At 34.1% G+C, this 26242-nt stretch overlaps 1 protein-coding gene across 1 annotated transcript in view; it reads right to left on the bottom strand.

The window, feature by feature from the left end:
• LOC143253287 (LHFPL tetraspan subfamily member 3 protein-like) overlaps positions 1-20265 on the bottom strand; it is a 35192-nt gene extending 14927 nt beyond the window's left edge. The window contains exon 1 of the mRNA XM_076506902.1: positions 19474-20265. Coding sequence (XP_076363017.1) covers positions 19474-19891 — 418 coding nt within the window. The 5' untranslated portion in view covers positions 19892-20265. The remainder of the gene's footprint in view (positions 1-19473) is intronic.
• Between the last annotated feature and the right edge of the window lie 5977 nt (positions 20266-26242).

The raw sequence follows: 26242 nt of genomic DNA, 5'->3' as shown, positions 1-26242 counted from the left end.
GCGCCAAACATGCTCGTCCTCCCAGCCGTGGGGGCGTTATAATGTGACGGTCAATCCCACTATTCGTTGGTAAAAGAGTAGCCCAAGAGTTAGCGATGGGTGGTGATGAGTAGCTGCCTTCCCTCTAGTCTTACACTGCTAAATTAGGGACGGCTAGCACAGATAGCCCTCGAGTAGCTTTGTGCGAAATTCCAAAACAAACAAACAAACAAAACCTTTCTGTCTATTGCAGCAATAAAATGAATAATTTTCAACGCACTTTATCAGCTTTAATCTTCGGGTTAATCTAAGATTACTGATGAGACATGGATGATGCAAAAGTTTGAATTTTGGAGTTTTTTTAACTCGCAAGAAATCGGTGACAATAACCAAGAACAGTATGGAGTTCTTTAGTTTCTTTTAATCTCACAAATACTTTTTAAACGGCCCATGATATATATTCATTCTCCTTTATATGTATAACGAACTACATTTTAAAATGAGACTCAAATTTAATATGATATTCCTTCGTTGGTTTTCATTGTAATTAGGGAAACGAAATGTTTCTACGGCTTTTTCTCCCTTCTTTCTAAGTCTGACTAGAATACTTTTCACGACATACATGTACATAATGTTTTCTCTCCACTTTTGAAAGTTCGTTGTTTTACAAATCGTGAGTCTAAACTCGAAATCGTCTGAAGGTTAGCAATGAAGCTAAATCGGATACTGAATTTTGCAATCTTATAATGGGAATGATATAAAAGATCATCGATTTATAACTAAGACTTTCATCGTGGCGCCACCTATTTTCTTCCATATTTTTTCATACTAGGAATGTTGTAAATGCAACTCCAATCTAAAACCATTTTGGACTCTTGGAAAAACAGAAGTATTTTCGCGTTCTTTGAGTCCAAAGTTAAGTGTTATTTACAGGATTTTAATGGTAGATTCAACACTTCATGTTTTCGTTTCAGAAATGAAGCTCTGCTCTTGACAACACGTTAGTAGTTTCACATCATTTTGTTTTTCTTCTTTCAGTTCAGATTCAAACGGGTGACGTCAGTTCAAGCAATACTAGCAAGTGGTTGTTGATATCACGTGATCATTATCATGCATTCGTTACTGTGAAAGTAAATAAATACAGCCCCTATATTTTGATACAAACAATAGTGAAGTTAGTTAAGGCACATCGAAACATTTTTCCTTGTTATTGTGCGGTTTTGTAGTGATCAGTAAATTAAACCTATTTTGTAACAGACTGCTTGACCTATTGATATTACAGTGATTGTTTCTATTTGACTTTCATTCATTGCAAGAACTAAACCGATATATTCTCATTAAGTGACTGAACGTTGAATTATTTTCACTGGATAATTTTTAGAAAATGTGCTAACATTTCCTAAGTGATTAACACGTTGTTCAAGACTTTTCTACCATTTATTCTTGTGAATCACGAAATCTTTTTGCTCGTCTTATGCAATTAATGCGTTCATGGTGGCTGAAGCTTTGGTTTTGTCCTTCTTATGCCCTAGAGATATATGATTTTTGTTCGAGTGCAATTTTTAACTTCTCAGGAGGTTTCTTTCCTCTCATACTGTATATTATTTATAAGACGAATGAAACTATACTGAGCACTGTTTAGTCTGTTTGCTTGATCTACAATAAAGAGCAGGAAATGAAACCTTCATAATGTTATTCCCTTTCCGGTATTTTTTTTTTTTTTACTTTCACCTTCTTAATAATGTTAAAACTTGTCTTGCATAAGAAACAAAAAACCCCAACCACCAATCTATAACGCCAATGTTTTGCAAGCAGGTCTGAATCTTAGACTAATTACATCAATTATCCTTATTCTGACTGCAATGTCGTGAAATGATGCATTCTTTGAAACACTTATTTACCGTCTCAAAACTGAAATTAAAGTCATAGTTATGCAGTCAGTTTTTATCTCCTAATTTATTGTGTTTGCGGGCATGGATACACAGTTTCACTGTGGTACGCTTTCTTGTTGTCTGACATCTCAATAATGTATTACAGTTATCCTTTTATGTTATTATCATTCGTATATAACGTTAAGCTTCGTTAAAAACTCGCTTCTTCTGAGTTAGTCTGAAGTTGATATTTTTATTTTTGGTAATTAGATGTTGTGAAATGTACAGAATATATTCTGGTTAATAATTTACTTTGTATTCTCGGATTAGTGAGAAAAACTGAAATAAACATTGTTTGTATTTTCTTTTCAGTCAACTGGACAGATCGTAAAGATGTGCACAATACTGATAGTTTTTATTGGATACAAATATAACTGAATTACAGAGAATTTATTTTAGGAACAATAACCTCGACGGTAATAATTTCAAGAATCGTCGTTCGCTGCGTCAGGTGCAATTTACAGCAGTAGTGTATAAAGTATAGTGTGCAACTTTGATATATTTGTTGATTGTACTCAAATGCTTTAGATCTCATTTTCGTTTTTTGTATAGTATACAATTTGGAATATTATACTGTTATTATCAGTTGAAATTCTTGGTACAGTTAATAAGAAACAGTTGGTAATTAACTCCCTTCCCTTGCGAGTCTGTATATTGCGAAAACCTATTACCAAAACTAAACAATATTGGAATTATTGTAAAAATAAACACAGAGAGGTCTGATAATTGAAACAGATATAAACACTTGTTGATGTTCAATTTCTGTAGTTTGCACTTTCTTACGGAATGTAAAGAAAATATGTAGTGTTTCTTCTGTTTCTTTCTTGCCTTATATCAAAAGCGAAATTAAGGACAGTTTAATGTGCCTCTTAAAATATCCTTCTCTTGTTTTATTCCTAGGACTTTCTGATACAGCTTTACTAACTTCAATGTAATAACGTTGACAGAGCTTTGATTTTGAAGTGGAATTTGTATGAAGATTTTAAATACAATCCATTTGACAGTTTGGTCATTACAAACATGTGACAGTTTATCAAGACAAATACTGCTTTATAACTGTAGTTCCTCTTACGAAATGAACTGAAACAATTCAAAAAACAGAAGAGTGAAAAAAATCGATAAAATTAGTTTTCTGCGTTTTACGTACTTTAGTCTAACAATACATTGCATAGACATATGTTTTTATGTACTTTACAATACATGCCATAGACATATGTTTTCTTCACCAATTGAGCTTAACTTCATTGATAACATTGTGAACATATAAAATAAAATAAGCTCAGAAACTTACATTAAAGTACTACTTAAATGTTTACAAGAACTGATTGCATTAATTACTTGAATTTACATTGAAATTATAATGCAAAAGATTCCTCGATTTCTGCTTCAGAAGAATTAAAAGTTGCACATAAAAACACCCAGTTGTAAATGGAATTTCAAGCTGGGCTGGAATATTTTACAATATTGGTTCTTCCTGCTCTTATAATAATTATTTTAATTCAAATATCACGTCATTATTCAAGAGTTACCTGAAGCTATACCTTCCATTTAGACTCATAATGAGTTGAGGATGTGGATTTTTATTTTGATTTTTTCTTGCTCACTGTAAAATTCCTAATTTTAATCAAACATTCTTAATATTGTTTTATTTCTTTACAAAGAAATACAAGAAAATACAGTTAAAACAATACCTTTTAATTCAGGATATTGCAAGCATATATTTCGTAACTAATAATGTTACGCTATTCAAGTTGTGTTTAAGAACGCAACTCTCTGGTTGCTCAAAGCTACAAGTTACCCTTAATGGTGTTTATTTTCGGCTTCGTGCTTGATTTGAGTAGGTTATTAGATCTGTTTTAATTAATTATTCGCGAAACGTAAAGAACCGACACTATACGTGCTGCTCTCAATCTGTTTATTGTTAGGATCAGATCAGCGGGATAAATTTTAAAGGGATATTAAATAAGAATAACTGGCATGTTCGACCAGACAACTGTCTCAGTTTTAGGAGCATGAGTTGTTTGTCTTTGAAAGTTCAAGCCTTGACTTAGCTGTTTAAAAATTCTAGCAATTATAATTTTATTTTAATATATATCTAATCACGAAAAAGATAGAAATAAATCGACACTCACCTAACTATGAGAAAATATATTGCTCTGCTTTGTGACTTGAAAACATCCGTTATACATTATACAAAATGTAATATTAATTTACAAATCTAATTAATTCGGAAAGCTAAATAGATCACTATCAACGACATTTTATAGTTAATTTAGGGAGATAGGACCAATGGAGTAACCAGGCTAGTCGACCAGGACTAGGGACTAAAGAAGGTTCAGAGGACTTAATTTTAATAGAAGTTTTGTGATATTTTAGGTCACTTAGAAGCATTCACGTTTTTCGCACTTCACATCTGGACATTAAATTATCCTACTACTAAACAGTTTTAGAAGATGTGTCAAACACCAAAAGTAATAAGCTTATCGTCTTCAAATCTGACAGCTGTCTTCCAATTTTTCCAAAATTGTTACATAACATTCCTCTACTAAATGAACTGAATGCAGAATATGATATGAAGCTATTCATTCCATTTAGACTCATGAGTTAAGGATAAATATTTTTATTTTCGTTTATTTTTGCTTACTGTAAAATTCCAATTGAAAATATTACTTGGCATAGTATTCTACAACTCTGAATGACTAATACATGTAAAAAATAAATAAATAAGAATTGAATGGATCAACTATCGAAGTTCTTTATTTCACTGCTTTGGGGAAACAGTATTGGGGAACCTGTTGGAAAAGGGTGTAAGCGGAAGATTCTGCCAGTGGGTTCAGCCCTCCCTTGCTCCTACTTAGCTACACAAATGTGGCGGACTGTTACGGAAGTTCGTTGTTTGGGAAACTCGTGGGTTTTACAAATTTAAATTTGATAAAATTTCATGTGCCAAGGTACTATAACTTTACAGTAAATTCGTAAAACAAGTGCCCGGCATGGCCAGATAGTTAAGGCACTCAACTCGTAATAATCTGAGAGTCGCGGGTTCAAACCGCATCACACCAAACATGCTCGCCCTTTCAGCCATGAAAGTGTTATAATGTGACGGCCAATCCCACTATTTGTTAACAAAAGAGTAGCCCAAGAGTTGGAAGTGGGTAGTGATGACTAGCTGCCTTCCCTCTACTCTTACACTGATAAATTAGGGACGGCTAGCGCAGATAGCCCTCGTGTAGCTTTGCGCGAAATTCAAAACAAAGAAACAAACACAAAACAAGTACTTTATTATCAAAATCTTGTTACCGTTTTGGAGAGGTTAGGGGACTTGTCCTTCCTTTCTCCAACTTGGACATCAAACACTGATCGTTATTGTAAGCTATACCTAGAAATCTAAGTGTATTAGTGAAGGTATGTGCGTATTGTAAAATGTAATTGTAACGAATTTACTGCATTTATTTTAATATAAGCGTTACTTTCAGTTTGATGCATGTGACGTATATTGTTGGATGTGTATAGCACAAATCACGCCTGTTCTCTAAATTTATAAAAAATTCTTGAGAGTGAGAATCAACAATATAAGTTTTACGAAAACACTAGTGTATTTTCAAATATTGTTGAACTTTCGAGGGTCTCGCCTAAAGATTATATGTATTGACGTACCAATAGACAATAATATAATATTGTTTGGTCGCTACAGTCAGTACATTATAAGCTTCGGAAGCTATAATTGTGATTAACGCTTATTAATAAGAAAACTAGAGGAATTGATCAGGAACGTTTATAGATTTCTAACATCAAGAACCGATCAACTTTATAGAAATAACTTTGAACGTCAGTATTTCTACGAATACATTGGATAATTTTGATAGAAAATCTCACGTGTGAAGGATAGAGCTAGCTAGCATTCCTGCCAGGTATCTGTGAGTGTATCTGTGTATCAATCAACATAAAGGTAATTTACAACTCGTGGACCTCGACCGTCAATAAAATATTCAGTTCCAGGCCAGATAAATTAGTGTATATTGTTTGTGAGTTTGTAAAATTTTTGTATATAAATCATTATTCGTAATAACCATTATCATAAATTGTATTGTCGTTTTTATATTAAAATATATTTGTGTCAAGAAAGAAAACTGTATGTATCAATCTTGTTGGCAAATATCTTAAATTTAATACATATCAACATTTAATTAACTTTTAAATTAAAATTAAAATTTCCGGCTGTTTAAACTCGTTATACGTAACGTACAAAAAATAAATAAATGGGAGACTCATCCAAAATAAGTTATATTACGTAACATAATTTTAAATTAGGTAATTTCTGAAATTTCTTATCAATACTTTTATGATAAGGTCGCTTGTGTTTTGTGTGTATTGAGCCTTACTCTCTAGGTTTTAGCACCAGGTGGTGACATGATCTAAAATAGTTTGAACTCTTGGTGTTTCAAGGAAGAAGTTACGGGACATGCTCTAACTATTTTATCATAAGCATCTTAATGTTGAAGCCAGAAATGAGATATCGTTAAAAATGATAATGTATAAAAAGAATTAAATACTTTCCCTTGTAGCACACCTGCCTGAAACAGGAACATTCAGACTGGTGTTTTTAATTTTAGTGAATCGTTTGGAGATGAAAATAGAAAACCAATGGAGTAAAGGGATAGTTATGTTCAGCGATATAATTTGTATCCTAGGCGTCTGTAATAAATTGAATTGAAAGGTTTTTAACATAAATAAATACCTTAAGATCGCATAATATCAGTTAAAACTATGAAACACTGTCTGTTAGTCTCACTAAATGTTCAGCAGCTTGCCAATGCTTATATAAAGATTCGTGAATGTTGGATAACAGTTTATCAGACTTTTAATACCACATAACATTCAAACCTACATTTACCTATATAAATTAAAAGTCTAGTTTTGAAATAGTAGCTGAGGTTACTGAGGACATAGCTTTTATTTAATTATAACCACTTTCTGCTCGAATAAAACACTGCGGTTGACATAGCAGCTTCAAATGCATTTTTGAGAACGGGGTTATGTATGCCATCTTCAACAAGGTCTAAATTTTTTAGGTGCTTATATATTTTTTATTTCAGGTTTAGAGATAGAAAGAATTGTAACATCATGATAGGGGTGTGTTATGAAACATACCTTGAGTTCAAAAGCCTCTAATTTTGATATAAGATATTTACATTTTTTCGTTCATTCTAGGTCTACACAGTTTTTGCATACATAAGATCAAGAAAACCTTAAATTGATTTTGTTCTAGTTGCTTTTGTTTATTTTTGGTCTATTGTGTTCATGGCTGGCAATAAATGAACCGTAGTTTAAACCAACGTATATTTTAAAAAAATAGATAATTATGCACAAAATGCGTATTTATCAAACTGATAAGTGTAGTTGTAAGGCAATGATTGTGCACTTGAAGTATTCAGATATACCATGCATATTTTCTACAATATTTCATTTTTTTTATTTATTCTGAATCTATATTGTTTTCACACACATATGGGTTAAGAAGGGCATTAAGATGACTTTGTTCTAGCTCACTTTGTTCCTTTGTCGTTTCATGGATAAAATACATACACTATCCAAGAGAGAAACAGTTACAATGCTCCACATTGTGCATGAAGAGCAACATCAGTATTATCCAATGACAATTCAGGCGATATCTCGAAGTTATGATATTTTCTAGGTTTAAATGAAAATGACTAGTTATATGAATAGAGATAGCCTCTAGGAATACATTTTAAGTTTCTAGAAGGAACAGATTAGTTGTAATATAAAGAATATAATGAATTTAGTGAAAGATGATTGTGCAACATCTAGAATGAAATACATAAGCTTTGCTTTGTTTTTGAATTAATAGAGAATGTCTTCACTGTTAGCGATACGTTGAATCCAGTTTTTATTTCTTTGCTTAAATTAAATTAGCTCTAGCTAAATTAAACATTAATTGGTAATGTATGTTGATAATAACAATATTATAAAGCAGACCTACCTATTACTCTTAGAATAAATCAGTCTCATTAACCTCAAATTACAAGAGAGTAGCTCGAAGTACATAAGAAATTATCAGGTACTTTCACACGTAAAACAAGTTAACTGATTTTATGTGGAAGTTTTATCCAATAGTGGCCAGATCGAACCCAAGAATAGTAAACAAGATAATTATATGTATCAAAATGAGGACACAGTATCTGCACATATGCAAGTGGTGTTATGTGATTCACTATGTATGAAATCCAGTACACTAATGTCATGTAACATGGTTATAAAGCTCATGCACGAAATGATTTGTTTCCAGTCTAAAAACCACACATATACCTTATCTATCCAAGGGGTGAAGAGGTCCTCGTGTTGTTTTTCAACTGAGAAGTCCACTATTAAGCTTTATGCTGGAATGATCATTATTATGGTAAGTAAAACGTAAGTCATTGTAAACTTTTTTTCTGAGTCACTGAGTGAAGTTTTTGGTGCAAAACTCTATGAAGTCTGCTACCCTGTACATGTTAGATCTCATTTATGTACTCAGAATTTGCGCCAATTCTTCAAGCAGTGAGGGAATTGTTTGTTTTTTCTCTGAGTGTGTATTTAAATACTACAGAAACAGAAAAAATACTAATACTGATTAATTAGATTTTTAGTTAAAAAGTCTTAGACAATTAGAATTTTTAATTGATTATTTATTTCATGATGCCATAAAAAGAGTGACTTTACTTTTAAGCTTCTTAGAAGGCAATAAAAGTTTTGTTAAACATATCTTCAGAAGATAACCTGAAAGCACTACTCAAGTAATTCACACAGGAACCAAAAGTAATCTGCTACAAACTACTGGAGTATTTGACAATGTGTAATAGTAATATGTATATATCAGCATATCCATATTAATAAATGCATGTGCGGTCTTCCACGTGGATATGAACAAATTAATTACACAAAAAAAACTGTAAGAAAAAGCCTGGAAGATAAATGATTTGATCTTGATATTGAAAATTGATGCGTATGAGGTTAATTGTGATAACTGATCCGAAAAGTATTATTTGGTAGAATACTAAAACGAGAAACTTTTAGTTTTTACAGTGAAATATTTATTAAATACTTAATTTTCATGAAAGGGATAAAAGTAGCAAAGAGATTCACTCTACATCCAGTAAAGATCACAAATTTATTTGTTGTTTTTCATACAAAACAGAAATAAAAGTATTTTGATTAGATGAAATTAAAATGTTCAAGAGTAAATAAAATTGTAAGTAGTAAATGAAATTCGCAGACAGTGAAGAATAGATGTCATAAAAATATAAACTTCAGTATCTAGTATTTTATTCTATTGTGATAAAATACTTTAAGCCACGTAAATTGAAATGTTTCAATAAGAAGACAGTTTTCTAAATATTTCCTGAACACCATTTTACAACAAAATGCAGTATTAAAACATGAGGACGCAGGCTATAAGTGTAATAGGAAGAAGCAGAAAACCTCACATGGTGAACTTCGTAGATTTAACCAAAAACTACTAACTAAAGGAAGGTTTCTAAGGGTGTGTGTGTTTTCTTAAAGCAAATTCACATTGGGCTATCTGCTGAGTTCATCGAGGGGAATCGAACCCCTTATTTCAGCATTGTAAATCCGCAGACTTACCGCTATACCAGCGGGGGAAGTTTCTAAAGGAAGATAATGTAAACATTGGTGAAGTCAGCTTGCATGTATAGGAATATGCTGCAGTTTCGACCTCAAATCTTTAATAATGTAACCTAGTGCTGTTTATTTAACAATTAGAAGGTAGAAAAAGGAATAAGACCAGACTGGAGAGTATATCATTTATTCCTGTTCTCCTGCAGAGAAATCAGAAGGCAGAATGGCTACAGGTAGTTTGGCATTTTGAAACCCATACAAGCTTGAAGATCAAACAGTTTTCGTGCTTTCAGTAAGCATACTTTATTGGAGATGTAATGTCTGAGGACAAATGAAGTCTGTAGAATTGTTGATCAATCTCTGGTCTGGATATAATTTCACATTACGACTCACTTTTGGCTTAACTTTTGATAGATTAAAATTAATCTAACATTGCATTTTAATCTCGACTTCCAGCATTTAAAATAAAGTTTTAGCCATGATGAGATCTTTCCACTTGACTAGCCAGTGATTCTTCTGCCTTTAATGAAGTAACCTGTTAAAAGTTTTCACCATTTCTATGAGTTTCATATAAAAAGCCAATGAATTCCTCAAGATATCTAGTATATCCTCTACAGCTAGAACACTGAAAACGCTGTCAAAACTTGGATTCCAGCAACTGATACATCTAAATAGGGAAAACTCACAGTTTCTATCATTAGGTTTATCCTATGATCTCCATGGGTCATGCAGTCCCCACAGGCAGCAGTATATCTCAAGAAAGCTAACCTTGAGGATGCCCTTATCTTGAAGGCCACTACATTGGTAATGACCACTCTTTTAACTTTGGATCAGCAAAATCTCGATTTGACTAAGCAGCTGTCCACTTATGTAATCTAAGGAGGAGCCACAGAGAGAGAAGAAAAACTTGTCTTAACAATCATATGTTCTGTTGGAAGCTGCAATGTCATTTCGCAGTCATGACAACAGATGTGTTTGCAACTGTAATGGGCGCACTGCATTTTAAGTACAAAAAGCTTTTCCAAATCTTATATCTTGTTGAAGGTCAATCAAGTTGTGGGAATACAGAGGAAGGATGGACTTCTGGATGACTCTGGCCACTGCAGATATAACATTCACTCGGTCTATGATTTCTATAGTGGCCATCTTGATACCATCAATGGTGCAGACAAGTCAACTTATTCGTGAGATTTTCCTCCATGACCGCAATGGACGATTAAGGTCAATGAGAAAGCCTCTACCTCAACAGCAAGAGTGCCAATGGTAAAGAAGAGAAGAGAGATCTATGCTTTGGCATCCAAGGGTGGAACTCCTAAGTAAACCACCAAAAACGATAAAGTTTCACAATAAAGCAGATTCTGATGTTGAAAAGGCATTGTCAGAAAATGGCCTCTTACAGGATTCGTGGTTGTAACCACCAGTTACAAAAAGGACTGGCAGCAGAAGGAAGAGAAAGCGTGCGCTTGTGAGCCAGGCTGGCAGAAATAAAGCTTACATAGCTCAGGGATGATCAAAAGACCACTATGGAAGCTAACTGCAGAACGATGGCAGTCATATAAAATCTGCAGATAGAGTTAAGATGATGGGGAATGAAACACCTCAGGCTCTAGAAAAGCGTATAGTTTGTATTTATATATATATTAACTATAATTCAAGTTGTATATTTTATTCATTTCTGTTAATTATATTAGCTTAATGTTTCGGGGTTACTTTTTGGTTTATTTTAATTTCTATTTATGCTTTTTTTAAAAATTGCATATATCTTCTGTGAGATAATATGTGTTCAATGTTCACATATATGTTACAACAAAGATTTTATCATAAACTATTTTTATTTTAATATGTAGTAGCTCTTTTTTAATCACTTAATTAAATATTTTTTCTTTATTTACCTTTATGAAAGGCTTCATTTTTTTAAATGTATGTATATATTTTCCTATGTTGTATATCTTTAATTAAAACCAGATATCTCACAGTTTTCTGATCAATCCTCCCATCCAATACTTACGGGAAAATTAGTTTAACTTGAAGTAAAACTAGAATAATAGTTCATTAATTTGAGTTGATTACTGATTGAAAAGAGATATGTAGAGTAATAGAGGGTGAAACATGAAATACCCGGAGTGAAATACTTGGTAAATTAGGCGAGTGAATACTACATGGTGGTTAAACTGAGATTTTGAAAAAGTGGAATCTACTTTAATGATTCACTCTGACATTTTATTCAGAAGAGCAGGAAAGCTAATGGTTTAAACCTTCAAGAGGTGAACTCTGCTCCAAATCGTCACACCATAGTATAATTCCTGATATTACATAAAATGTGTTGGTTAACATTTGCTACGGGATATTGTGGATATTATTTTTAAATCGTTTTTGTATTATAGCGCAATGCCTCTTTTTCTTTAAGTTTAGATAAAATATTGAAATTTGGAAGTTGAAAGCGGTTGGATGTATATTAAAATGGACAATTTTAAAATATAAGATATATTTAAAATTAAACGACTTTTTAATATGGTAAATTGAAGAAGAACGACTAAGGAAACCATCAAAATAAATGCTAATATATATATATATATATACAAAATCGGGATTTTAGTGGTAATCCACAGGACTCTGAGCTTACACAAAATATGTGACATGTGAATAACTTTAAGATCGGGATTATGCGCAAGGAATAGCATCAAAAGGTAACGAATTTTCTATAGCTTTCAAATATTTTGGGCTTTTAATCCAGATTATAGAATTTTATATAGTCGCCAATGAACATTTAAGGTTCGGAATACAAAACTTTGAAGAACTGCCAATAATTACCAACGCAATAAAGTGTAAACAAACCGCCCAAACCAACCAAACTTTATTCGAGATGCGGCATATATTTGTTCGCTTGTTTAGAATTTCGTACAAAGCTTCAAGTCGCCACCACGCACAGCCAACTCTTGGACTACTTTTTTACCAATGAATAGTGGCATTGACTGTCACTTTATCACGTCTCTACGGCTTAAAAGACGAGCATATTTGGTGCGACGAGAATTCGAGCTACCCGCTGAGCCTCCCGAGGGAAATTGAACCGCTTATTTTAGCGTTGCAAATCCGTAGACAGGTACAGTACAAAGATAATATTAAATTATTAATTACTAGTCAAAATTCCGCAGCCAAATTATATTTTATAATAGCAAACTAAGTGTTTCAAATACAAGCAAATATGCCAGTTTTTTACATGTTGATTGTTTGTTTGTTTGTTTGTTTTGGAATTTCGTACAAAGCTACTCGAGGGCTATCTGTGCTAGCCGTCCTTAATTTAGCAGTGTAAGACTAGAGAGAAGGCAGCTAGTCATCACCACCCACCGTCAACTTTTGGGCTAGTCTTTTAACAACGAATAGTGGGATTGACCGTCACATTATAACGCCCCCACGGCTGAAAGGGCGAGCATGTTTGGCGCGACTGGGATGCGAACCTGCGACCCTCGGATTACGAGTCGCACGCCTTAACACGCTTGGCCATGCCGGGCCATTTACATGTTGATACAAACCTCTAAATACTTGATAATAAAAAAACTAATGTATAAAGACGAGAAATTTCTTTTTCATAAAATTCATTTTCACTTAGAAATACAATACAGTTATTCAAGCCCCAAAACTGATATTGCCCTAAATGAAATTTTGTTTAGTATATTCATAAAAAGCTACACAACGGATACCTGCGTTTGCCACTCCTAACTCTGAAATGATAGACTAGAGGGAAAGTGGATAATCAAAATACCCACCGCCAACTTTTGGACTACTCTAATCGAATAATTAGAATGAAACTCTCTCTTGAATGAAAATTCTCCCACTGTTCCAAAGCAGGAAGCGCGTTTTGTGTTAATGGGTCATGAATAATAAGGCCATTGAATTTACAGACCGAAATGCTAAAGACTATAGCGCCACATTCAGCAGTCGTGCGAACCGCATTTATACATAAACTACCTATAAAACAATTGTGTTTTCAGTCAGTTATGAAGTTTAGAATGATTACATCGAACAATTTACAAATGCTTGATTGGATATGGTAATCTGTCAGAAAAAGAGGATTTCCTTATAGCTACAAACCCATCAAGCATCACAACAAAATAGAACCCACTTCTCTGCTGGCCCGGTATGACCAAGTGGTTAAGGCACTCGACTCGTAAACTAATGGTTGCGGGTCTGAATCCCCGTCACACTAAACATGCTCGTCCTTTCAGCCGTGGGGGCGTTATAATGTGACGGTCTATCCCACTATTCGTTGGTGAAAGAGTAGCCCCACAGTTGGCGGTGGGTGGTGATGACTAGTTGCCTTCCCTTTAGTCTTACACTGCTAAATTAGGGACGGCTAGCGCAGATAGCCCTCGAGTAGCTTTACGTGAAATTCAAAACGAACCAAACTCCGCTTCCAAACGTCGAATTAATAACATTTCTTGGCCCGGCATGGCCAAGCGTGTTAAGGCGTGCGACTCGTAATATGAGGGTCGCGGGTTCACATCCCCGTCGCGCCAAACATGCTCGCCCTTTCAGCCGTGGGGGCGTTATAATGTGACGGTCAATCCCACTATTCGTTGTTAAAAGACTAGCCCAAAAGTTGACGGTGGGTGGTGATGACTAGCTGACTTCTCTCTAGTCTTACACTGCTAAATTAGGGACGGCTAGCACAGATAGCCCTCGAGTAGCTTTGTGCGAAATTCAAAAACAACAACAACCTTACGACTGAATACACTTACCGTAGAACGCTGCTGACGTTGTGTGAATTGTATGGATCAACAGTTTTCGTTTATTTTTTTCGTTGATATATTTATGTAACCTAATTTCTACATTACACCAGCTTTTTATCATTATAATTATATTAAATTCAAAAATGATTTTTATTTGAACCTAGTAATGTTTCCTTAGTAAAAACGACTATTCATCTATTTCAGTTACATGCTTGGCTTAATTGTTGTTAAGTGCAAAGTTAAACAATGAGTTATCTGTGCTCTTTCCGCCATGAGTATCGAAATTAAATTTTACCGTTGTAAGCCTGCAGTCTTACCGCTGAATCTCCATCACACCAAACATGCTCGTCCTTTCAGCCGTGAAGTCGTAATAAAGTTACAGTCAATACCACTATTCGCTGGTAAAAAGAGTAGTCCAAGAGTTAGTGGTGGGTGGTGATGACTGTTCTTTCAATGCTAATTTAGGGACGGCTAGAGCAGATAGCCCTCGTGTAACTTTGTACGAAATTCAACAACACAACTTAGCTACTGAGAGATCATTTTTGTAATTTTATTATCTTTGAATTAAACTGTTTGTAGTAATTCCATCGTGCTTTAAATTTAGCTTTGGGCTGATGTTTTCATCTAATTTTGCTTTATGAATTTTATTTCGGATATGAGTAATGTTAATCTCTTGATCTTTGTTTTTCTACTTTCCTGAAAATCAGTCAGTTAAACTTAGTCTGAATTCGGTTTGTATTTTATTTGGTTTACTGGCTGGTGGAGCTTTTTTGTTAATTAATAGTTTTCCTTTGTTTATCAAAATGTCATGATATCATACGTGTTGCATAAACCCTAAGGGAAGATTTATGGAAAGTTCTATTACCTTAAGCTTTTGAACTCAGCCATTTAAAGTTAGATTTTAAAATTTGGGCCAGGGAATATAGTGAGATCAGTGGCATGTCCAGCAGAATGGCGTGGGGGAATAGCCTCCCCTCTCACCTGAGATATTAGAGTCTATTATTTTAAGATTTTTAAATTCTCCCTATGTTGTGACTCCCACTCACGTGAAAGGGTTATTTTGTGTGGTTCCGAGTGGTTAGTCTTGTTGTATAATTTTAACCTAAAGAAGTATCTCTAATTAAATAAGACCTAGGAGGAGGGGTTAATATGAGTTTGAAACAGTAACACCCTTACAAAGCTGTGCAAAGATAACCTGAGATAATTTCAGATTTTTTGATGATTCAAAATAACAAAAACACACACACTTTTTAAAAGCAAATAAGACATATTTCTTTTGTATTAAATAACACTTGAACCCCTTTCTGATACACCACTTCTTGCTTCATAAATTCTTTGACCCTAAATAAAAAATAATAGAAATACAACTTCCTGAGATAAAGAATTGGAGAATATATCCCATTTCTCCAGCGCTCTTCAGTTACAAGGATAAGAATGAAGTGTTAAAAACATATTGTTTGTGTTTGTACTCTTGGCTGTCCGTGTTCTGATTTATTTTCAGCAAGACATAAGACATTTCCTTTCAAATCTCCTGATTAACGAATTAATTCTTATCTTACTGGTGGTTCCCGGTTCGCTTTTTAACACTACTAAAGTAAAAGTATTATACTATTTGATGTTTAAAAATAGACCTTAAGCGACATGCGGGCTTAATAGATAGGCTATAGACCGACCTCCAGATTTAGGCACAGGAATTCTTAATTGGAAATTGCTGATCAAAGGTGAGGAAACCGTGCATCAGCACCCAACTCTTTAACAGTTACTTTTAATCAAATAGAGAAATCGATTGTTACTGTTATCACACCTTTACAGCTGAATCTTTAGGCCATTTTCAGCAGCATATCATATTTTGAACTTTAAACTTTCTTCCACAACACTATAAACTAAAAATTAGGCTGTGCCTGGCCCAAAAATATTAAAGCTTTTCTAATTCAGGCTGTCATATGATGACGATGATGCTACCTATTTATATTTAATGTCCACCGAATTTTGTAAATTATCAATTATTTTGGGTTAATAGATTTTTCATTCAGTAGTCATTCGAAGATTTAATCATAATTCGTCAGAAAATAATCTCACACACGTAAATAGTATGGTATAAAGAATATTAATTAACGAAATAAAATATCTTATTTGTTCATATTCAAGTTGTTTCTTTTGTTGTTGGTTTTTTAAATCAAGCCTTAGATCTTATACAATTCCTTATCTGCCAAGGCACTAAATTTTGCACCAGCTTGCATTGCATTATTATATGCTCTTCAATATACTCAAAACATAACACGCAGTCAATTATTTATGTACATTTTACTCAAAATAGTCAAAAGTTATGAATTTTCTTCATTCCTCTTAACAGAAAGTACGAGTACCGTTACTGAATAATGTCAGTGTGCTTTGAACTCATTTTTTATGGCAAACAAATGTTTGAGTGATCGGTTATACGATGTGATACATAAATGCCAATTTTTGAAATCTATGTCCACAAACACTCAAGTGGTACTTTGGTAAGTAATGACCAGAAAACATCGTTGATAAATCTTGCTATCACTTCCAGCTTAAATGTAAGTTGTCTATCAGTAAGGCATGCTTAAGATAAGTGAATTAATGAACGGCTAAGATAATAAGGTCCATTCTTCCACCAGAGCTGTTTCCAGTTTATCAGAACTGCTTGGGCATAAATTAAATATTGTCAAGCATCTTATTATCATCAAGTAAAACCTAATTGTAAAAAAAAAACAAAGCATTAAATATTTAAACAGCGTTAACTTTAAAGACAAACATATTTGTTCCCATTATAAAGCAAGCTAGATAAAAAAAAAATGTCTGTTAATGTGCTTAACCTCAATATTTTTCACCCCAAATACTAAAACGATGTTGTAATGCTATCCATAATTTATTTTCTTCAGAGTTGCTTCTTTTTTACTATGCCTTCGTTGTTCAATGTATTCGGAAACACCCTATCATTTTCATTTCCTCTCGGCTGACTTTCATATTTCAGTCTTTAAAACACACCTAAAATTAAATGTTGTGTGTGGCTTCACCTAGTGGAAAGCGTGGTTGTTCTTGATTACCACCTCCCTTGACCTATTTTATTGCAATATTCGAAAAGACAGATATATCTCAGAATTTTTTTAGGTTGGAGAAGGGTTAAAAGATTTTTGGTTAAGATGAGATATATCTGTACGTATTTTGAATAAACTTACTTGAAAAAAAGAAAAATAATATATACATATATAGGGAAAACGACGTAATCCAACAAACTACGACTACTAAATATAATTCCCAGACATTTTAAGTCTGCGTCTTTCTTTCTTCCACTCTATAAAATATGGAAGTATAATATCATTAGAATTATAGTCACATGAGGTTCTGTGTAATTAAGCCTAGCCTAATAGCACTCCCAACTATGGCAACATTCCAATAGAAATGTTGTTGTCAGTGGGCCTGAGAAGCAGCGAGAGTTTATCGTGGGAATGAAGGCGCGCTGAAATGATGCGAAAATAAATACGTCTGACTCTACATGAGATCAGTCCCAGCACTTTTGTGCAGGTCCACTTGTACATATAGCAAACGTCTGCTATATGTACAAGTGGATCTATAGTGATCATTAGGAGCAAATGCCAATGAAAAGAAATTCACTTGTCCCTAATGACGACAAGCCCACTGTTTAAAATCGAAAGGGTTTTATAGTTTTTAGTGTGATTTATTAAATTTTTTTATCCTATGTATTTTTCACTATCACAATGTATAGATCACGCATTAACTACTTACTAAAATAATTTAGTAATCATATTATCATGACTTTAAGGTAAGTCTAATGTGTGTGTCTGGAAACTCACCCATGGGGCCTGGCATGGCCAAGCGCGTAAGGCGTGCGACTCGTAATCCGAGGATCGCGGGTTCGCGCCTGCGTCGCGCTAAACATGCTCGCCCTCCCAGCCGTGGAGGAGTACAATGTGACGGTCAATCCCACTATTCGGTGGTAAAAAAGTAGCCCAAGAGTTGGCGGTGGGTGGTGATAACTAGCTGCCTTCCCTCTAGTCTTACACTGCTAAATTAGGGACGGCTAGCACAGATAGCCCTCGAGTAGCTTTGTGCAAAATTTCAAACAACAAACAAACAAAACTTACCCATGACCCACCAGAGGACTTTACTTAAAGCTAGTTTTTTTTTCATACAAATTAATGTTATTATAGATTAATGCCTACAACGTTTGAATATTTAATTTTACACAACTCGCACTCATTGAAATAAACATTCGCGGTTACAGTACACGAAAAAAAAATAAAATCAGAGGTAACGTTCACATCACGTGCATATAACTATAAACGAGTGCACATGCAGAATCGTAGTTTTTTTAACATTATATTTTTAGTGGGGTCATGACTAACCGGTTTCATAGCCGAACTTCAGTAGTTAGCTTGGTGTCGTAAAACTAACGAACTGTAAAGAGATTCAAGAGCATGGCTTGCTTAAACAGTGATTATCTGTTGAATAGATGGCGCCTGAACTAAAAATATTAATCATTTATCAGTATTTACGAGCTTTTAACAAAGATTTGTACTTATGTAGCTATATTTTGCTAAACACAAACAAATTTGCCTTTAAAGGCAATAATTGATATTTCATGAAATCTAGAAATAATGCCTGAAAAGCTATTGTTAGTTGTTGTAAACCACAAAGCTACACAAGAGATTATATATGTTATCCCAACTGCAGGTATCGAAACACAATTTTTAGCGTTATAAGCCCAGGAAATTACCTCCTCACTACCGGGGATGCCTACAGAAAATGAGAACAAATACATTTTGATTGCCCCCCCCCAGTGACACAGCGGTATTCTTATGGACTTACAATGCTAGAATTCGAGTGTCGATTCCTGTGATAGGAAAAGCACAGATAGCTAATTGTGTAGCTTTGTGCTCAACTTCAAAACAACAACATATTTCGATTGTATGTTTTTAACGTAAAGCTACTCAATGGCTATCTGTATTGTGTCCACCTTGGAGAATCGATCCTCCAATTTTTATGATGTAAAAACATAAGCTTACGTTTGCCCATTGGGAAGAGCAAATAAAAACATAGTAATCGGGAAACAATTTAGAAGCCTAACACATTAACTTAATATAATATATTACAAGTAAAACGATGAGTAATAATAAAGATAGTAAATTTTGCAACCCAAAGAGCTGCCTTTAACTTACAGCAGAAGAGTTGCATCCAACCACAGATGTGGAAAACAGTAGAAGAGCTGAAGAAAAAGAACAGTATCATACAGCTGATGCATAACATGATGGTGATGACAGAAAGTCCAACAAACACTGTAGCAGCACGGAAGGCAGAAGACGCTATGGAATTGAAATCATCCAACCGTCCTTCGCAGAATACATCCTGCCCATCTTGTACCAGACGACAGGCTTGCCAGAGGCCAAAATGACCAGTGCCCTGACTTTGTTGAGTGTCCCCAAGCCAGTGTGGCTGAACAAAAGTTACAACGTTAATGATAGCGTAGCAGACAGTAAATACTCCCCACAACACCCCAACGGCTTTAGAATTCTTGAGTTGCTGCAAACGGTAGGCATCCTGCTCCGTGTCTGTCACGTACTCCAGTTTAGGTTGCATGGCGACGATCTATTACTTCACTTTATCACGTCAACTTCTCGTGCAAACGTTAATTGTATTTATACATCAGATTCCCGAAAAGTGAAAATGGAGAAAGTCCTAAGTTGTTCTGTAAAGTGCAACAATTTTCAAGTAGTCTAATAAATTATGTTGATTGTACTGCTACAGACGATAATTTAAATTAAACTTTATTTTGAATGTACCAGAATGTGTTTCTTTGTACCAAGCAGTGACACAGAACAAACAAACGTCTGCTTTACGGAACACTTAAAGAACACACTCTTAAAATCTAGCTGCTAATAATCATTCACTTATTACCTTGTTTTTTCTGACCAATGAAAAGACTATTGGCGTTTCCACGCGCCAATCTTTATTAAACTCGTGAACCACGAAAAACGTGCTCGTTCACGCACCCGGAAGAAATCTTACTTGCGAGGTGTGTTTCGTTTGTTTGCAGCTTGTCACGCACTGTGATTTCTTTTCAGTACTCAGTAGCTCCTCACAAACGAGGACAAGGCCAAGCCATTACATTACGTTCATTTTACACTGATGCTATTATCATTATATAAACTTTCACCACAGGAATCTTATATAATCTAAGGTCATATTATTTCATATTGTTTATAGTTACATTTGGACATTAGACAAAAATGTATTTTACTTCGATTTGCTTGATTTTTTAGTTGAGGTAATAAAAACGAATATATCTACAGCTTTTATAAAATTGATACAATATATATGTTTGTTAAAAATGTCTACTTGAGTGATATCGAAGAATAAGTGCATGCACCAGTGACACGCGCAGTCGTCAGGAAGAAATGAATTTCTGGCCTCAAGAGCTCAAGTAGGATAATCATACCCCACAGTTGACAGTAGTTGATAAACTAAAAAAACAAGAAGGCTTAGGGGAGTAACCAGCGATTTTTTAAAATTAAAATTGATATTCAATGCTTGACTGTTAAGGGATTAAAACAACCATGATAGAAAAACATAGTGTTTCAAAACCTTTCAAGTTATTGTACAAACAAATGGTAAGTAAGTGCTGTTATAATATTATTGTTTCTCATCAGTATTATTGAGAACACATCTAAAAATCCGGGGAATCACAAAGTTCATGTTATAAGTAATATGTTTTGTAATGCATTGCTTTGTAACAAATGCTTTCTCCTGTACTTAATTTTCTCTCTTAAAAATATTGTGAACATATATCTAAGTAATTATTTTAAAACAAACATACTACAGAAAGTATTTCTTTGCTATATTTATCATGTAATTTACGTCCAAGCTTTACTTTCAAACTGTTATTTTATACGTTGCTATATATTCCACGTGCGTTTATAGAATCAAGAAATTAAGTTTCAAAATTATAGCTTTAAGATGTCTGAAAAAAAACAAACCACTATCATACGTTGATTAACTCGTTTCATGCTTTACCCTTTATCAAAATAAATTTTCTTCGCGCCTAACACAATTGATAGTCGACACTTAATAGTCCTTTCAGCACTATTTTTAAATTTAGTTATTGTTAGAAATGGCCTAACATGGCTAGGTGGTCAAGGCGCTCAAATCGAAACCTGAGGGTCGCGGGTTCGTATCTCAGCCACACTAAGCATATTCACCATTTCAGCTGTGAAAGCGTTATAAGTTACGGTAAATCCCACTATTTGTTGGTAAAAGAGTAGCTCAAGAGTTGGCGGTGAGTAGTGATGACTAGTTGCCTTCCTTCTAGTCTTACATTGCTAAATTAGTGACGACTGAACCAGATAGCTCTCGTGTAGCTTTGCGCGAAATTCAAGAACACACAAAAAAAATATTTATAGAAGCGCTGGTTTGTCGCATGTTTCTTTAAGTAACTGTTTACGAATCATACGTTGTGTAGTTCAATAGTTATAAACTAGTGATTTTTATAATATTGCGTCATGTTACTAGAAGCTTCTGAGTTAGTACCTATTATCGAGTTATAACATCTAGTAGTGAGTTAAACGTTTTTTACCCCTTTCGGAGTAATAAATACACGTCGAAAAGCTCCCCGCTAGTACAGTGATAAGTCTACGGATTTACAACGCTAAAATCAGGTGGTCGATTCCTCTCTGTGGGCTCAGCAGATAGCCCGATGTGGCGTTGCTATAATAAAACATACACAAACACACACGTCGAAAATGTACTTCAATATGAATAGATCTAGACTGAGTGATAAAGGGCGTATACTAACGATTTTCAAACCAAAATTATTACAGTCTGTATTGTAATAACAGAGCAGGAAGAATAATTTATCTTGTCGAATTGTGTTTTAAAGCAGCTGAACCAGCCTGTACGGACATTGACGAACAAGAAACAATTGTTTAAAGCTCTGGATGGAACTATGATAACACTGCACAACAATTTTTTTTGAAAAGTTTTGCTTCCTGAAAAGTTTTTGCTGATTGTGACAGGTACCTGGTGGGTATGCACAAATATAGTTTTGGTTTTGCTTCATCACATAGGAACTCTGAGAAATAGACAGTTAACTGTTTACCGGCAATAATGTATTTAATTGCTTTTATGTTTCTAATACGCTGTTAAGTTCAACATAATTAAAAGTGTTTTGCTCCTGATTTTCGTTTGTATTCAATGTCCGGTGCATCACGTTGTAGTGTCCAACAGTAATCAGCAAGCATTGACGAATTCCAGTTGCACTGATATCGTTTTTCCATTGTAGCAATGTCCTGGTGAAACCAAGATTTGGATGAAACGGTACGTGATGGGCAAATTTGGATGTGTTTTTCGTGATCAGCAGCAAAAATCTATAAGGAACACCCAACAGTGTTCAAGAAGCAAAAAACTTTGTTGTGCAGTGTAACCAACAGCGTAACGAACATTTGTATATTTGTTTGACTTGTTTTAATATATTATATTAAAATAAGTGGAATGTGTGCAGTTTGTTCTTTAAATTTATTCCCAACAAGTCATGTTTGATCTGACGAAGATTCAACCTGCGAACCTTAGGTTACGATTCGAGCGCTCTAGCCACCTGGCCATGTTGAACACCGTTTATTCCGAATCTGTTCAGTTTTAACACGGGCCCAGAAATTAGTTAAATTTATTTTGTTTAAGCTACCTTTTTTCTTTACCAACTGTCTGTTCTGCCCATGAAAGGGAATGTTTGTAATACCCTGTGTTGCTGGTTGTTTTATCATATCTCTCACCTAGTAGCGACCTGTTAAAATTTTACTATATTTCTTAGATTCTCAGTTGAAATTTTGAGTAGTACAGTTTCCATCATGGAAGTTAGTAACTAGCTTAAACATTTTTAAAAAGTTTATCAGTTTAAACTTTGAAGGAAGTTGAATAGCTAGTAACGTGTTATAGCATTATATTTTACGAAAGTGTCACAAAGAGTGCAAGAGGAAAGAAAGGAGGACGTAAGTTACATCGGGTACCTACCGTGACTTTTAGAACTACGTTTGTACAGTGGGCCCTGGTTTTACCTCATTGAAAAACAGGAGAAGCCTTATGGTGTTGTTCAGTAGTTGTTGAACGATCTCTTGATAAGTTTAAGAAAACAAATAAATAATACGGCTTTACACTTTCACCTCACTGAAAACCAAATTTAAAAACTTACGAGATTATAGCTCGTGGTGGACACAAATAGCCCATTGTGGAGCTTTCTGCTTCACTACAAACAAACGAGTGTTAGTTTGTAATCTGAATTATGCCCATCACGGGTATCAAAATCCAATTTTTCTTTTAGCATTATAAGACCTCAAACTTCCTGCTGAACACTACCATTGGGAGGAAAGGAGGTGTTTCTTACGAGAGTGAAAGCTGGATTGACTAAATTTGTTACTTAGCATTAAATGACTGTCTCCAAGCCGAAGACTGTTAGCTCCTTAATCCTATTTACAAACAAGTTTCATATATAAAAATGTAATTATAAAGTATTCTCTTTATAAGCTTTACTATTATATATGCATATAATTTTTTTCAGACTATCCAAGATTACAAATTACTAAATTATACAAATTCAACTATTAAGTACCAGTTTTTTAACTTTTCAAGTAGATAATGATAACAGAAGCTACTAGGAATGAAATTAATAAAACTTATAAATTAATATCCTAAGAGCATGCTCAGTGATTTCGTAATATATATATATATATATATATATGATTTACATTAATCAAAAAACAGGATCCAGTATCAAACCCTTTTGTGAAAAAATCCTGACTTGAGTTTTCGTGAGTGATAGCTTCTAAATTGGTTTTTCAAACTAAAGGTGTGTGACAAATTCCAATATATAATGTCATTGGTCGTTTGTTGATGCCTTAAGGAAATAAGAAAAAATTGTATTTTTGATGTGATAATCTACAAAGTAAGTCATGTGGAAATACATTACCTTCCACACACACATACAAACATAACTGAAACATTAATTTTGAACACGTCAGAGAACATACATTATTAACCAACAAAATCCTTGAAATTTATACGACAGTCACTATAATTATTTCACGCGATCTATAAAAAGTGTGTTACTATATACTTCCCTCCCAAGACAAACAGAAAAACAACGAAAAATAGGGATGAAGCAGCAGCTATTGAACTAGCGTCATCTATTAGAAAATATATTATTAACTCAAAATATGAACTAAATTTTACAGTTTCTAGGATATTCAACTCAGATTCAAGATCAATACTATAAATACTATTTATATTTTCAGAAAAATATTTTTCACTTTTCTTGTGAATATGGTTCAAAAAGGAATACGTAATCTGTATTCCATTTTAATTTCGTTTTTAATCACAGTTATATAGACTTTCTTTTCTGAGTGAAATGAGATGATAGGGAACAAACAAGTAGGTGTTTACATTGAAGAAACTTATAGAATCTATAGTACAGTCTAGGAATAAAATATTTGAAAATTAATGGAATATTAATAATAAAATAAACTACAATCGATATATATATAATCCTAAACTTTATGTAATACACTAATGCTTAAGAGTGAATTCCTTTATTAAGGAGGGAAGTAATACATCACAAAACACTATATTATTCATATAAATTATATATATTAAAAAGAGATATTCTATTTCCTTTTCATTTAATATCATAACGCATCATATAGAGCGGCTAGTGTAATATTTCAACTTCTTATTTGCATAAGGATCTTAGAATACTAATTCCAAATTCGTAGGCTTTTTGCTTCAAATAACTCATTTTTAACCAATAGGAAAATTATTCTTTCGTCCTTGCTGCCCGTTTATTCATATCGAGGCACGTATCTATGAAAGCATTAGGATTTCGAAAACAAGTACAGACTTAACCCTCGTCCTATCGACTCGTCTTGTAAATTCAGCGGCCTAGGGTTACCGCTTCAGCAAGCTCCTTTCTCTTAGCAGTCGGGTTATGCACTTTTCATAGCTCGTTCTTAGGTAAGTGTCGTGGCAAACGTACGTTTCAATATATTTTGTTTGTGCGTTCTTGGACCAGTACAATACTTTTCTCACAGTACTCTGTGTTTTTCATCTTCAGATCCTGTTTTGTTTTTTTTCACCCATCGTCATGGCTGCTTTTAAAAGAAGAAAAGTGGACTCTGAGTGTCGTGCTTTCAATGAAGAATGGGGAGAAAAGTACTTTGCAGAAACAAAAAGCCAGAAAGCTACTTGTGTGATATGCATCGAAAGTGTTGCCGTTTTGAAAGAGTACAATCTTCGGCGTCACTATGAAACAAAACATCTATCAACATAGTTGAAATGTACAGGAAATATCCGTTCTGAAAAATTTGAATCCATGAAACGTGTTTTTGAATCTCGAAAGAATCTCTTCACGAGAAAGTTTGCTGAAAATGAATCTGTCACTCGTACAAGTTACAAAATAGTGCATAGGATGGCAGAGCGAGGAAAACCTTTTACTGACAGCAACTTCATCAAAGAGTGTATGATGGAAGCAGCAAATGAACTATGTCCTGAAAAAGCCAATTTCTTTGAAAGTATCAGCTTTTCAGCAACTTCAGTTGTACGGAGAGCAGAAGAACTTGGAGAGAACATCGCATTACAGATGTGCCATAAAGCGAGAAACTTCTTATAGTATTCTCTGGCACTGGATGCGTCTACTGATCTCTCGAGTACGTCACAACTTCTCATGTTCAGTGGAGTTAACTTGGACTTTCAGATCACGGAAGAGTTGGCATCAGTTTGTAGCATGCACGGAAGAACAACTGGAAAAGACATTTTCATGGAAGTGCATAAAACTTTGCAAGACTATAACCTTCAAAGGAATCAGTTTAGAGGTGTAACAGTTGATGGAGGAAAAAAACATGGCCGGAGTAAAGAAGAGTCTGGTGGGGCTGATCAGGAAACCATTGGAAG

This window comes from Tachypleus tridentatus, chromosome 6, assembly GCF_004210375.1.
Source record: "Tachypleus tridentatus isolate NWPU-2018 chromosome 6, ASM421037v1, whole genome shotgun sequence".
NCBI classification, from domain to species: Eukaryota; Metazoa; Arthropoda; class Merostomata; order Xiphosura; family Limulidae; genus Tachypleus; species Tachypleus tridentatus.
The sequence above is the reverse complement of the archived record's forward strand: the minus strand, read 5'-3'. Positions and strand labels throughout refer to the sequence as shown.